The sequence below is a fragment of the Emydura macquarii genome, unplaced genomic scaffold (assembly GCF_026122565.2).
Source record: "Emydura macquarii macquarii isolate MOO-44397 ecotype Brisbane River unplaced genomic scaffold, CSIRO-AGI_Emac_v2 contig_318, whole genome shotgun sequence".
Taxonomy (NCBI): Eukaryota; Metazoa; Chordata; order Testudines; family Chelidae; genus Emydura; species Emydura macquarii.
Window position 1 is genome coordinate 4451017 of NW_027130455.1, and position 15183 is coordinate 4466199.

A 15183-nucleotide genomic window follows, 5' to 3' on the forward strand; every position below is an offset into this window, starting at 1 on the left:
CTGACCTGTTGGGTAACCTTAGATAAGTCACTCCACCCTTCTGTGTCTCTTTCTTTATCTGTAATATGAGAGCAAATGATAACTCCTTTGTAGAATGCTGAGACTTACTGATGAAAAGTGCTATATAACAGGTAGGTATTATTATTAGAGGAGAACAGCAACACATCTTGTAACTCAGCTAAAATGTAGTGGAACATGAGTGCCTTTTCAAAATACTGTGAAGAAAGAGTAATGATATTGCTAAAAAAACAAAGGCTGTCATTCTTAAACAGATACCATTGACAGTAAGAATTTGTAATACCCGGAGAAGTTTTGTATTCCTGTCACTGGAAGAGATCAGAGTGGTTCCCAGCCTTGGATTCTTGTTTTCAGTGTAAGCCTCAGGAGATTAGGGCAGTAATGGCATTATGGATGATGTGCCCAGTCAGATTGGTGCAAGCCACTGCATTTGAGAGAGAGATGGGAAAAGCCCTTCCCAACACCTCTGTGCATATTAAAAGCCACAAAACTGCTCTTGGACCTAGCAGGAGGAGACGTGAATGAGAAAAGAGGAAAGCCGCATCCAATGAGATCTTGACACTGAGTCATTGTAGTCCTGGTGTGGTCAGAGAAAAAAGTCAAGATACTGGAAGGAGCAGGAATGATTAGAAAACTGGAAGGACTGAATTACAAAGAAAATGAACTGAATAGATCATAGCAATGTATACATATTTGAAAGATGTAATTACCAAAGACACAAGAATTATTTATTAGTGGAGTTATAACAGGAGAAATGGAATGGAATTAAGAAAGGGAAAATTAAGACTGAAAATCAGGAAAGACTTTCTTTTAGAGTGATCTATTAGGCTGAGGAACAATCTCTAAGTGAAGTATTGGAACCCTGTTGTTTGGCTTATTTGAAATTAGAACAAAACCCTAGAGAAAGTACTGAATGGAACAATATTGTATTAGCAGATAGATTTACTAGATGACCTCATGTGGTAGGTCTCTTTCACCTCTAATTTCTATGACTGTATGATTAAAAGAATGGTGAACGTCATAACAGATATAATTGACAGATATAAAAGTAAATGTGTGTTAATAAGAAACTGTATTTATAAATAAAATACTGTGAAACAAGGGATCTGATTTGTAAACACTCAAACTGTGCAGGTATCTGATATTCTCACATGGGTAAAAATGTGTTATTCCTGAAATAATATTTTAAGTCAGCTTTTCACATCATTTTTTCTTCCCTCTCTCAGCTCTGTAATTTCTCCAACAAATTTACACCAGCTTTGAAAAGGAAAGGTCCCTAGCTTTGCAATGACACATTCACCACTTACTTCTAGCCCTAAAAGGTCATCTACAGTATAAGATATAAAGGGCTTGTCTACACTTGAAACGCTACAGTGATGCAGATGCAGTGCTGCAGCTGTATCACCGTAGTGCGTCAGTGCAGACACTACCTATGTCAATGGTCATAATGGACACTACCTATGTCAGTGGTCATACATACATACATATATATGCCTGGTTTCAAAATGTTAGATATTCACCACCTTTTGAAAATCAGACCCCCTCAAAGTTCTTCAAAGTGGGTACCCAAGAACTGAAGCACTGAAGATGACTTTTGAAAATGTAAGCCGTTCTCTCCTTCTGTTAGAGTTAGACTCAAAGTAATTTGGAATAATAGGCAGAGGAATATAAGAAATAACTGAAATACAACCATTAAAAAAATCTTTTCAAGACATTTCTAAAAAAGTTTTTCTATCATATGTATCGTATACAGAATTTATGAGAGTGGTATATAGATTTTATTGCCAGCATAATTTCGAGAGTGCCAGAAACAGTAAAACATTTTAAAAACATTTTTTAAAAATTACTGGTTTAAAGCAATTTCAGTCAGCTCTAAAGCTGGTAAAAAAAAAAAAAAAAAAAACTAGGGGGGAGACCCTATTTTTGTTGAATTTTTGAGGGAAAAATGTAAAAAAATTCAGTTAGCTCTACTTTCAACTCAATATTTAACGAGTCATTTACTAACAAATATAGGCAGTGCTAATTTCAAATTGATTTTATATAAAGAAAGGACCCATTCTTTTTTACTTGGCCGAAGCTTTATTTCATGTGTATCTGCAGCATTAAGTGTGGATAACGTGTTGCAGAATGTTGCATAGCATTTTATGGACACACACTTACTGTACACTTGTAGCTGTCCTCTGAAGACATTCCTTCCACGTGAGTTTTCAGCTTTACATTCGTACATCCCTGCATCCTCTAGCTGCACATTAGGTATTTCAAGAACAGCCTGGGACTTTCTCAGACGGGCTTTACTTGGATTATGATCATTAACTTTCCTCCATGAGATAGTTGGAACAGGGCTGAAATATTTAGTAGAATTACTGTTAACACTTTTTCACTATTAAGAATATAGATTCCGTTATCTGGTAATTTAAGTACTTAATAGTCTAAGTGGCAATAAAGTGTAATCACAATTAAGGCCCATGTACCGCTTGATATACTTCACATTCCATAGGGAATGTCTAATAAGTGGTGCTGCTATATAGGAGATATCCCTCTCTTCCACAAAGGAGGTTACATTTTAATTCAGATTAAGTAAATCATTCCAAATGCTCTCTTCAGGGATTAATCTGCTCTCTAAATTTTACTATTGTTGCCTTGAGCACCTTGGTTTCATGGTTAAAGGAAATAGCATCTCACGCCTGGGTGAACTTTATAAGTACTGCCACTCTACCAGCTTCCCATGATGTTATTTTCAAGAACAATGTTACAACACAGTAGGCTGGCACGCATTTGGGGATAAGCCTGTCTATGAATGCAGGTAGGGTGTTATGCTACTACCACATTTCAGGTCAAATATAAACGTCTCAATCATTTTATAGGACTTCTCTATAAGCTGACTATATTTTAAAAAACTAGGATATTTTTGTAGAAATATTTTTAAGGGTAAAAAAAGTCACTCTTTAAAAAGAAATGTACTGTTGTCACTATTACCAGCTTCAGATTCAACAGTGCCATATTCATATTTCTTGAAGTGGAGTTTTTTTTCCAGGTAGCTTAGTGTTCTGAATAAGTTTATCACTTATCACAAGTGTCACTAAACATTTATGTTGAGCAAAAGAAAAGATTTGATAATGTCTATACTCATTCAACTTTTTTCTTCACTCCAAACTCTCAGCACTCACCTCTTTCCACTGTTTTCCCCCCATTACTTTCAGTACATTCTACTTGGTATAGCAATACAAAGTATTTTGTAATTATCGCACCCCCAAACATTTTGATTGCTGAAATGAAAGCCAGGGTATTTCAGGTTTTCTGATAGAAGTTCCTAGCCCACAGAGACATCACATGAGAAAATGGGATTGTGCCACCTAGTCTCTTTAGTCATAGAATATCTATTGTGTATTTACTAGAGAAAGACCTCAAATCAAAACCTGGATATAAACACCGCTGAAATTTGGGGGGGGGGGGGGGGGGGGTTGGATTTGGATTTAAAATTCATAGATTAGGCCCAACTATAAAATCATATACAGTTCTGACCTAATTTGCAGGGACTGCACTAATCTTACAAGAAAAATGAATTGGTGCCTAGAGCAGAAAAACATCAGCAGCAAAAATTGTACTTTTCCCCTCATTTTTTGGCTCCTCAACTTGTGGCACTTACCAATGGGCTAGATATATAAATATATATATATATAGAGAGAGAGAGACCAAGTGCTCACAACTCTTGGAGCTGCTGGTGCTTAGCTAGTGAAAAAATCAGGCCCCAGTCTTCTCTATCTCAGCAGCCAAAAATTGTTGTGCCCAAAATTAATACATGCATTAATAATGATTTATAGAGTTCACTGGTTTCTTTTGTTCCTCATGTACATAACCTCCTTCTTATTGACCTTAGCCCTGTCAGTCAGTCATGGATTTTCCTCTGATGTCTTTAGTTTCCCCTTTCAGTTTTCTATACTTCATAACTCACATTTATATTGATTGTGACCTATTTCCACTTTGTTCCATTGATGTATTGCTTTTTTACTTCTAATTGCTGCCTTCTTTTTCCCTCTGTACCAGCATGGGCTTTCAGCCAAAGTTGTGCTCTTTGCTTTGTGAAATTGTGGCTTTTTGGCCATCTAATAAATTCTTCTTAAAGATTTCCCATTCATTCATAAATTTCATAATATATATATTTATTTTACAGGTTGGGACGGTCCCATTTGCCCATATTGAACAGGATCACTGGTCACGAAGCAACTACAAACTTCCAGTACAGTGATTAATTCATCTTTATCCTTCATAATGGAGTCCAAAACAGAGTTACCTCTTGTTGGGTGTAATACAATGTTGACTCAGCAACTGCTGTGTGAGCATGACCGGATGGAGAAATGTAGAAATATTTCATTGTGCATAAGGTTGCAAAACCTTTTGATCCAGCACTGTTTATCTGGACTGCAATTCTAATTCAAATTAAATCAATGGCAAAAGACCCTTTGATTTCAGTGTTTCAGGGTACAGTCCCAGTTCAACTGAATAAAGTTGATTAGTAGAATTTTTCTTAACATGTTTCAGAGAAATAGTGAAGAAGTCACAAACTATTGAAATTAACTCGTACAGAAGTGTACCAACTCGAACACTATGCAAGTCAATGTACCAAAAACTTTTTATAAATTGCACTAGACTTCTAATTTATTTTATTTTTTAATTTATTTTAATTGCATGCTGTAGAGCAAGTTAGTGCTTATAGTATGGAAATACTAAAGGAACTTTTTGCCATTGCCTAGATTATTAAGAAACATCTTTAAAAATCATTTTTTTCTCATGATGATGAGGTAATAAGTGGAATTTTTCAAGGAGATAAAAATACTTTGGCTGCAAAGATCTAATGATTTCAAAGGAAAGTGCTCCCAAACTGCAAATCACTATTCATAGACAAGTTGGAGCTCTGTTTAATGAAGCTTCTTATTTTCCTTGCATAAGTCACAAGTGAGGTATGAATTTTACATCTGAAGTGAAAAATACATCTATATATATTTCTCCTTCGTGACTTCCATAAGGAAAAAAAAGGAAAAGAAACACTGTATACCTCAGTGAGGATATCAATGAATAAAGTTCAACTTTGCTCTAGAAAACTCAAAATCAATCATAAAAAAAGCTGATGATACATCTATTTTTTATTTAAAAAAATATTTAGAGCTTCTTAAAAGGATCTTGATGATTAATGTTTGAGTTGGTTACGATTTACATAATTAGTAATGTTCTTCAGGTTTGTTTGTTTTTTTAGCTCAGCACAAATCTATGGGAATGTTTACCTTTGCCTAGAGTTTATTTAAAAAAATATTTTTCAGCAAACACTTATCCATGTGAATGACTTTATGCATTCTCCCAATAATTCTCCCATGTACTCCCAATAAGTCCAAGATGGGAGGGCTTGCATATCTCACCCCTGAAAAAAAGCTACATGTCTGGACATCACAAGTGAAATTTTAAAGACAACCTCAAAACTTCTATTGATTTCAAAAGAGCCAAGATCACACTCCTCACCCAGTTCAGCTGAAACAAATGTGTTGTCTAAAGCGCTGCTTGTGACTATGGGTATGTCTACACCGTGAGCCGGGAGTGTAATTCCCAGCTCAAGCAGACATAGCTGTGCTACCTCTGATTAGTGTAGCACACTAAAAATAGTGTAGCTGTGAAAATGTGAGTGATGGGAGGAGCTAGTAACTTTGAGCAAGCACTTCTGAGACGCTAGGTATGTATTCAGGGTGGCTAGCTTCTCCTGCTGTGGGTGCCGCCTCGGATACTCCCAATTTTTTAGCCCGGTAGCTCAACCAGAGCTAGTGCAAGCATGTCTCATTAGACTGGGAATGAAACGTTCACCTCAAAGTGCTGACATATCCTGTGATAGATGAGAATTAATTCCACATGAATGTCTGCACAGTATGTATATTTACTTTGAATATGAAGAGAATATGAGCTGGAGTGTTGCATTGTATTTTTAATAGACTCTAAGGGTGGGGTTTTCAAAAGTGCTCACCACTGACCTAATTCTGCTTCCTCTGTAGTCAGTGGAGCTATACCATTGCCTTGAATGGCAAGAGCTAAACACTTTTCAAAATCCCATCATAAATCCACCCAATTCCTCATGAAAAAGAACTTGCTTGTATCCATCAAGAATGTACCCATTGCAGTGAGAGGTAGGATTGGGAATCAAGAAAATTTCCCTCGTATCTTTCTGTTTCTTAAACAATCTTTTCTATGGATCTAACTTTCTCAATGTTCTATATCATAGGTAGGAAATTTGTTCCCATTTTCTGTACATTTTTTGTCATTTGTATTATCCTTTGTATCAAACACCATTTACCTTTTTCTGTAGTTTCAGTCCATTTTGTGTTGTTTTCCTCCAACTCTCATAGGAATTTTACAAATAAATCACTGGATTTAATATTGCCTTCAAATACTCAGGTGCACAGAACACCATGTTGCAGTACTGCATGGCTGCACATTTGAGATTACAAAGATCCCCTTTCTCTTTATGCCCTCTAGCCTTCCAACTGTGTAAAATGTCTAATTATTACAGGATAATTATGTAGGATTAAAATGTCAAGGACTATCAAGAAATTCTCCCTGTCATATGCCTTTTAGAAATGTGCATTTGTCAGCCACATAATTATATATTTGCTATGGCCACATAATTCTATTCTGGTCAGCCATATTATAGAGCATTAGCTGAGTGTTTCACTTAAATATACAAGACTAAACAATGTCTTGTCCTTTCTTTTGGTTAATAAAGGATATTTAATGATCATGAAGGGTAGAGGTTGCTAGCACTGGAGACTTAACCCATAGAACAGGTACAAAAGTTAGAAATTGTGTAAGCTTCCCCACACCACCTTGATCTGGGGAAAATATCTATATCAATTATTAACAAATACACAGATCATGTGTCTTTTAGGTTTGGGACAACCTACGGTTTGATTTTCAGAGGTGCTGAGCACATGCAATGCTAACTGACTTCAACAGGAGTGGAGAGTGCTCTGAACTTCTGAAACTGAGGTCACTAAAACGAATGTTCTTCCTACATACAGTGATCATTTTGATTAAGACATAACAAACAAGACAGCAGAAGCAGCCAAGAAGGGCAGTGGGTTTAGTTTTAAAGGTACTGAGTAAAAAAGAAGCACAACCTTCCTCCCTCTCCCACCCATTTAAAAAGAGGTTATTGTCGGTTACTTTTACTGAGAGTTAATATAATTTAAAAAGACAGATTTCTCAGAGGAGTTACTCCAGCATTAGGGAGGGGAGCTTGAGGGTGGTGCTTTCAATGTTGATTCTCAGCATTAATCACATTGCAGAATTCTTTTTTATTTTGTCTTCTAACCAGAACAATGTTGATGTCATTGTTCATTCTTTTTGGTATTACAAAGATGTTGCAAATTTTAAAGCACAGCAGAAACAGGCTAACACTATATCGCAAGAACCTCCACAATCATCCATCAGCGTGCTCTTATTGCCAAGAAGGCTAATGGCATGTTGGGCTGCATTAGTAGGAGCATTGCCAGCAGATTGAGGGAAGTGACTATTTCCCTCTATTCGGCACTAATGAGGTCTCATGTGAAGTAGTGTGTCCAGTTTTGGGCCCCACACTACAGAAAGGATGTGGACAAATAGGAAAAAGTCCAGTGGAGGTCAACAAAGACAATTAGGGGGCTGGAGCACATGACTTATGAGGAGAGGCTGAGGGAACTAGGCTTGTTTAGTCTGCAGAAGAGAAGAATGAGGGAGGATTTGATAGCAGCCTTTAACTACCTGAAAGGGGGTTCCAGGGAGGATGGAGGTAGGCTGTTCTCAATGGTAGTAGATGACAGAACAAAGAGCAATGATCTCAAATGGGGGAGGTCTAGGTTGGATATTAGGAAAATGTTTTTCACTAGGAGGGTGGTGAAGCACTGGAATGGGTTACCTAGGGAAGTGGTGGAATCTTCATCCTTAAAGGTTTTAAGGTGCAGCTTGACAAAGCCCTGGCTGGGATGATTAGTTGGGGTTGGTCCTGCTTTGAGCAGGGGTTTAGACTAGACGACCGCCTGAGATCCCTTCCAACTCTAATCTTCTATGATTCTATGAGCACACCAGTGCCCCTCCTGGCAACTAATTATACCTCATGTGGGAGTTTTGTGGCTCCAATGTTTAAAAAGAAAGAATTTAAAAAAAAATTAGTTTGCTTAACAGTCTAACCTCTGTTTCTAGTCTCTCTGCATCATTCCCCCTGATTACACTGTTCATTGGCTCCAGGCACTCAGATATGTCAAGCTTAGTTATTACATACTAATTTCCAACAATACAATGTCTCCAACCAGTGACTTCATCCAATTAGCTTTGGTCAAGAGAACCTGAAGACGTTTTGGATAAGGAACAGCTAGCGATGCCCGTTGTGGCAGTGGGGGAAGCAGGAAGTTTAAAAAAAAAAAAAGTCAACAACTCAAAGTTGGAGAGCACAGGTTTTTTGGAAGTAGGAAATTTGCCAATGAGTAGAGGGTACAAGTGAGGCAGATTGGTCCATGGCCATGCACCTAGAGAGTGTCAGTAGAGGAAGGCTTCTCCAACCCCACCACTTAATGGCAAAGACAGAGAGTGAGCAGCAGGAACTGCCAATAGGGAATGAGTGAATGTTGACAATTTTTTTTACTAGCCCTCATATAAATGTATGTTCAGAGACATTCTACAGTAGTGGCAACTGATTGCTTACCCTGAGGAGCTGCCATTGGTAACATGCCAGATTCTAAGGCTCCCTTAGCTCCCCTCTGCTTCTGAGAGCAGGAGAAAACTCTGCATATGTAGTTCTGGCCGGAGGACTGGGAGCGCAAATGGCAGGAGATAGGTTTCTGCAGCATGACCCTTTCTTACCCCAAATTTAAGGCCACCCCAGATCCATTAGTGGATGGCTAGCAAGAATCTTCTAAATAATCCCCTCCATCTCTAAACCTGGGGCAAAGCAGAGTAAGTTACTGCAGACAGGTTGCAGTAACTTGCACAGATTCTTTTGCATGGAGGATTCAAAAGGCAGTTGTGGTCAGTGCTGGGGGAGGGTTGATGTGGAGTTGGCAGCATTGCTCCATCATGAGCTATGCTGCCCAGTTGGAAAAAGGAGCTGCAGGTATGGGGCGGAGGGGACAAACCCTTTAGGAGGGCAAATTTCACCTCCTTGAAAGAAGAATGAAGAAGAAACTTGCAGATGAAGGTCATGGAATGAAGCTCAGAGAGTGCAACCAGTGTGCAGGAGAATAGGACCCTATGTTTTTACATGGAATTTACCAAATAATCTCAACTGAGTTGTTGTAAAAACTAATGATCATTGATTGCAACACAGTTATTCTTAAAAAAGTATAAGAGCATGTCTGCTTATCGCTAGGTTGAGAGACAAGGTGGGTGAGGCAATACCCCTCCTTGGACCAACTGCTGTTGATGAGAGAGACAAGCTTTCAAGCTATGATTTCTATTACTTGCATCTGAGGAAGTGGGTTGGAGCCCACGAAAGCTTATGCGTGCTGAAATTAAATTTGTTAGTCTTTAAAGTGCTACAGAACTCTCGTTGTTTAAGCTACATAGAGCTCTTCTTCAGAATCAATCCAAAAGGAAAAGATGGGAACAAACAGGAGCTGCACATTCCCTTCTATTAGCATCTTGTGATGAAGGCCCCTATCCAGTATTATCTGAAAATGAATTTCAAAGTGGACGACAGCCTTAAAGTATATCTACACAGCATTTTGGACCGAGCCTCCCAGCCCTGATTGACAGACTTGGGGAGCCAGTCATGCACTAGCTCTAAAAATAGCTGTACAGACCGACTTTGAAACTGTGGCTTAGTGTCTAAAGCCCACCCCTCACCTTGTACTTCAGAGCTGGAGCTCCAGTCCAACCTGTAACTTCAAAGTACTTTCCATAAAGCTATTTTTAGGGCACTAGTGAAAGCCCCAGTAACCTAAGTTTATTGATCTGGGCTGAGAGGCTCAACCCCACTCAGTCCAAAATGCTGTGTAGACATACCCAGAGAGGTTTGTTTATCTGAGAAACAACATGCGCCATATGTCTGCCGAAGGGCAAAATCCTGGCATTGCTGTTTTCTCATGTAAGGAACATGAGATGGGGAATGCTAAGCTTATGTTTGAAAAGATTCTTTTTCTCATCAGCATCTAGTCTCTTGGGGAATAGTCGTTGAAGCTGTACAACTGATAAATCCAGTTTTAGGACACTTCCTAAATCCTGATGGGATTGTGCTGTATCAGTGAATTTGAAGCATTGCTTCCACTGCCTACACGCAAATGGGTATCCAGCACAATTAAGAATGAACTCTTTAAATTAATGTCAGAAGAAATGCTCAGAACACTGAGTGATAAAGGCAATGTCTACAAGAAGGGGGGCTAAAACAGCATAGCTATGGCGCCATAGCTATGCCAACATAACTTCATACTCTAGACACGGGCTACATCAATAGAAGGGGTTTTTCTGTTAGTGTAGGAACACTTGGTCAATGGAAGCATTCTTACGATGGCCCACCTGCATCTGTACTGCATCTGTACTGGGTGTGTTAGGCGTTAGATACTGCACTCAGGGTTGTGGATTTTTCACACCCCTGAGCGATGTAACTGTGTCAACCTAATTTTTAAGTGTAGACCAGGCCATAGAGAAGCAGGACTGAGACTCTGGAGAACTGAGTTCTATTTGTGGGCCTGCCCTTGGATTGCTGTGTGACTTTGGTCAAGTCACTTCACCTCCCTGTGCCTCAGCTTGCCTGTCTTTAAAATGGGGATAATGATACTTGCCTCCTTTGTAAAGCTTTGAAACATGCTATATAACAGCAGATATACTACTGGGAAGGTAAGAGTACAAAACATGGACTGCTACAATGCTATTTCCCTAATTTCTAATATGTGTAGACTAAGGTCCCACCTTGATTCAATTGGTTTTCCTTTCAGGCTGAGCACTGTATGTTTAGATCACTACTCTCAACAGGTTGCAGCTATGTAATGAAGGAGATAGTGGCAGCCATTTGTTCTATTTAATTTAAATTAGGGAAACTGGCAAGTCACAGATTGTGGATGTCATTCTTCATATAGTGATAACTGATTTGACAGTAGACATTAAAAGTCCCAAACAAACTCTCTTTGCCTTTGCATTGTGAATAAAACCTCTCCATTTAGAATTTCCCCTTGCCTTCATTTTTTTTAAACAACATCAGTAGAAGCTTGATGTGTGGCTGCTGCAGTGATCTATCTTAACTCTTCCAATTTGTTTTACCCAGTGAGTTTCTGGTGCAGTTATTAGGACTGTTTGAACTACAAGTGCAGGAAAGCCAGAGGAAGTGAGAGCTGTTAGTGTGCACTCCATGTCTTGTCCACAGAAACAGGTTAATCAAGATGTCATACAGCAGAGTACCTCCTTGTGGCACTTGTTATCCTTATTATGGGAGCAGGCAGGATTTATTCAGTGTTCACTGGATGATCTGAATCCTTTCAAAAAAGCAAATGTCAGAGGAGAAACAGCTGCTGCTGGATGATTTTAACCATTCCGCCTCATCAGACAGGCTATCTGAACTAAACCTCTGACATTAAATGGCACCAAGCTACAGAGGCCAAGAAAGAGACCAATAATGCTGCAGAATGTTCCATACCTATCACTCTTAGCCTTAGAAACGTGAGGTCTGTTCATATCACAGATGCTATCATCAGAACGTAACAAAGTACTTTTGGTCCAGATCCTCAGCTACTGCCAAATCTCTGCTCAGCACAGCTGAGGAAACAGATGGGGGGCAAAAAGGGCTCTAAGCCTCCTTTGCTCTTCTCTCATCCTTGAAGCTGTCAGAGGCCAGTCTAGCCCCCAGCATAATTTAGAGCAGCCTCAGGGCTGCTTTAAAGTATGCCCACTGCAAAGGCCTGTGGTCACACCTCTCCCTCCCACTGCATACTGCCGACACCTGGGAGCTGGGTTATCATACAGCCAGCTATGGAAGCTTTAGGTGAGCCAAAGGTTAAATCTTAGCAGGGGAATCCTCAAGCTCCTTACATAGGGTTCATTATGACTCCTTTGAGGCACTGGAGCAGTGCAAAGGGGTTGATGCTCAGACAGGGATCTGGCCCATTTTTCCTAACAGCTACTGGCCAGAAATGCTGAGTGTTTCCATCAAAGCCAGAACAAAAAGATGGTCCCCAACTCCAAAGAGTTTATCATCTAAGTATAAGACAAGAGACAACACATGAATATAGACAGATGGGGGAGTACAAGGAAACAATGAAATAATATGACAGGTGGTGGTATCAGATATGCCAATGGCTTGTGATAGGATGTTTGATGGGGTGGGTTCTGAGTAATTATGGACAATTCTTTCTGGGTGTCTGGCTGGTGAGTCTGTTTAACTGATCATCATATTTGGGGTTGGGAAGGAATTTCGCCTTCCTGTGTAGCATGGGGCACGGCTCACTTGCTGGTGGATTCTCTGTATCTTAAAGTCTTTAAATCATAATCTGAGGGCTTTAATAACTCAATCATAGGTAAGAGGTTTATTACAGGAGAGGGTGAAGTTCTTTGGCCTGCATTGTGCAGGAGATCAGACTAGATGATCATATTGGTTCCTTCTGCCTTAAAGTCTGAGTCTATGAGTGTACCAATGGCCTAACAGTTGTCAAGCTTTTTATAAGTACTGTGGCAAAGGAGAGTTTTAAAGAGCGATCTAAAGGGGGATAATGAGTTAGTTTTGCAGCTGTCAATGGGGTGCTCCTCCCAAGGGTTAGGTGCTGCATGGGAGAAAGCATGAAGGTGTTTGTTTGAAAATTTAAATGAGTGGACAATGGAGGCTGACCACATGGGCCAATCAGAAGTGGGAGTCAACATTTCAACTGTGAATGGGAGATGATACGTGGGGTGGAGATGTGTAATGAAGAGCCATGAAAGTGAAAACCAATTGTTTATGTCTGATATGATAGAAAAGGGGAAACCAGTGGAGAGATGCAAAAGAGGGTGATGGTCAAAAGTGACAGGCTAGGAAAATGAGCTTTCCAGTTGCATTGTGAATGGATCTGAATGGGGCAAGATGGTATTTAACAAGGCCATTGAAAATTATGTAGCAGTAACTGAGATTCAAGATGACAAGAGCCTAGTCAAGAGTTTTAGCTGTGTGGATGGCTAGGAAAGGTCATATCTCAGAGATGTTAAGCAGAAACAGGCTGCAAGATTTAGACATAGCCTGGATGTGAGGGTCTACAGAGTGCTTCAAGTCTAAGATGATGTCTAGCTTATTGGCAAGATGTATGACAGCCAGTTGGTGGTGTTGTCCGCAGTGATTGAGAAAGGAAGAGGGAGGAAGGTGGGTTTGGAAGGAAGACATTCACAAGGAGATATCAAAGACATAGGCAGAGCTTTTAGTTTGGACAGAAGAAGATCAATTTGCAGCAGAGGGGTAGATCTGTGAGTCATCAGCACAGAGATGGTAGCTGAATTGGTGTATCTGGTTGAGATTACCCAAAAATAAGGTGCAGTGGGGAAGCTCATGGCAATTGTGGGAGGTCCCTGATGATTAGAAAAAGGCAAATATAGTGCCCATCTTCAAGAAAGGGAAGAAAGAGGATCCAGGGAACTACTAACCGGTCAGCCTCACCTCAATCCCTGGAAAAATCATGGAGCAGGTCCTCAAGGAATCCATTTTAAGGCACTTGGAAGAGAGGAAGGTGATCAGGAACAGTCAACATGGATTCACCAAGGGCAAGTCATGCCTGACCAACCTGATTGTCTTCTATGATGAGGTGACTGGCTCTGTGGATGTGGGGAAAGCGGTGGACGTGATATACCTTGACTTTAGCAAAGCTTTTGATACAGTCTCCCACAGTATTCTTATCAGCAAGTTAGACAAGTATGGGTTGGATGAATGGACTATAAAATGGATAGAGAGCTGGCTAGATCATCGGGCTCAACGGGTAGTGATCAATGGCTCCATGTCTATCTCGCAGCCAGTAACAAGCGGAGTGCCCCAGGGGTTGGTCCTGAGGCTGGTTTTGTTAACATCTTCATTAATGATCTGGAGGATGGGGTAGATTGCACTCTCAGCAAGTTTGCAGATGACACTAAGCTAGGGGGAGTGGTAGATACCCTGGAAGGTAGGGATAGGATACAGAGTGACCTAGACGAATTGGAGGATTGGGGCAAAAGAAATCTGATGAGGTTCAACAAGGACAAATGCAGAGTTCTGCACTTAGGACGGAAGAATCCCATGCACAGCTAGACTGGGGACCAATGGGCTAGGCAGCAGTTCTGCAGAAAAGGACCTGAGGGTTACAGTGGATAAGAAGCTGGATATGAGTCAGCAGTGTGTCCTGGTTGCCAAGAAAGCTAATAGCATATTGGGCTGCATTAGTAGGAGCATTGCCAGCAGATCGAGGGAAGTGATTATTTCCCTCTATTTGGCATTGGTGAGGCCGCATTTGGAGTATTCTGTCCAGTTTTGGGCCCCCCACTACAAAAAGGATGTGGACAAGTTGGAGAGAGTCCAATGAAGGGCAACAAAAATGATTAGGGGGCTGGAGCACAAGATTTATGAGGAGAGGCTGAGGGAGCTAGGCTTGTTTAGTCTGCAGAAGAGAAGAATGAGGGGGTGTAGGGCGCGCAAGAGTATTGTAATGTGATAACTGCTTAGTTTGGCAGGACTAGGCCCTGAAATCCAGAGTAGGCTTTATGAGCAATGCTAAGGCCTCCTGAGGGCTAGATTTGGCCTTGTCCTTTGGAAAAGCCCTAGAAGATAAAAGGAACTATCTCCGGGGCCTAAAAATATCCTCAGGATGAAAATAGCATAGAACTTTCTTAGATTAATAAAAAATTTTATTTAGACAAGCTGCACGGATGCTTAGATCAGCTGTAAAGATAACTAACTTTCAGCTCCCTGGTTGCAACTCACTTATAGGGTGGAGAATGGGCCTCCCCACCCTCGTGCTGGTAAGCGCCTTCTTTCCCGCTTGAGTAGACTGGGGCATACTTGTAATACTCCTCAGTCTGTAGCCTTAGCACTCATGGGCGCTCAAGTACTGATTGCTAAGTGTTGTTGCTGCTCAGATAACACTAACTACTGTGGCTAAATAAATCCTTGTTTGGGTATCCCTTTTTCAGGTTGTTCCTTCCCGCCACTGAGATCCCAAAATACAAACTGTCCGCCTCTGC

General features: G+C 40.4%; 1 protein-coding gene across 5 annotated transcripts in view; it reads right to left on the minus strand.

The window, feature by feature from the left end:
- CNTN5 (contactin 5) overlaps positions 1-15183 on the minus strand; it is a 645973-nt gene that overhangs the window by 189807 nt on the left and 440983 nt on the right. For all 5 annotated transcript variants that reach the window (XM_067567931.1, XM_067567926.1, XM_067567939.1 and 2 more), the window contains one exon: positions 2179-2360. In XM_067567931.1, coding sequence (XP_067424032.1) covers positions 2179-2360 — 182 coding nt within the window. The remainder of the gene's footprint in view (positions 1-2178; positions 2361-15183) is intronic.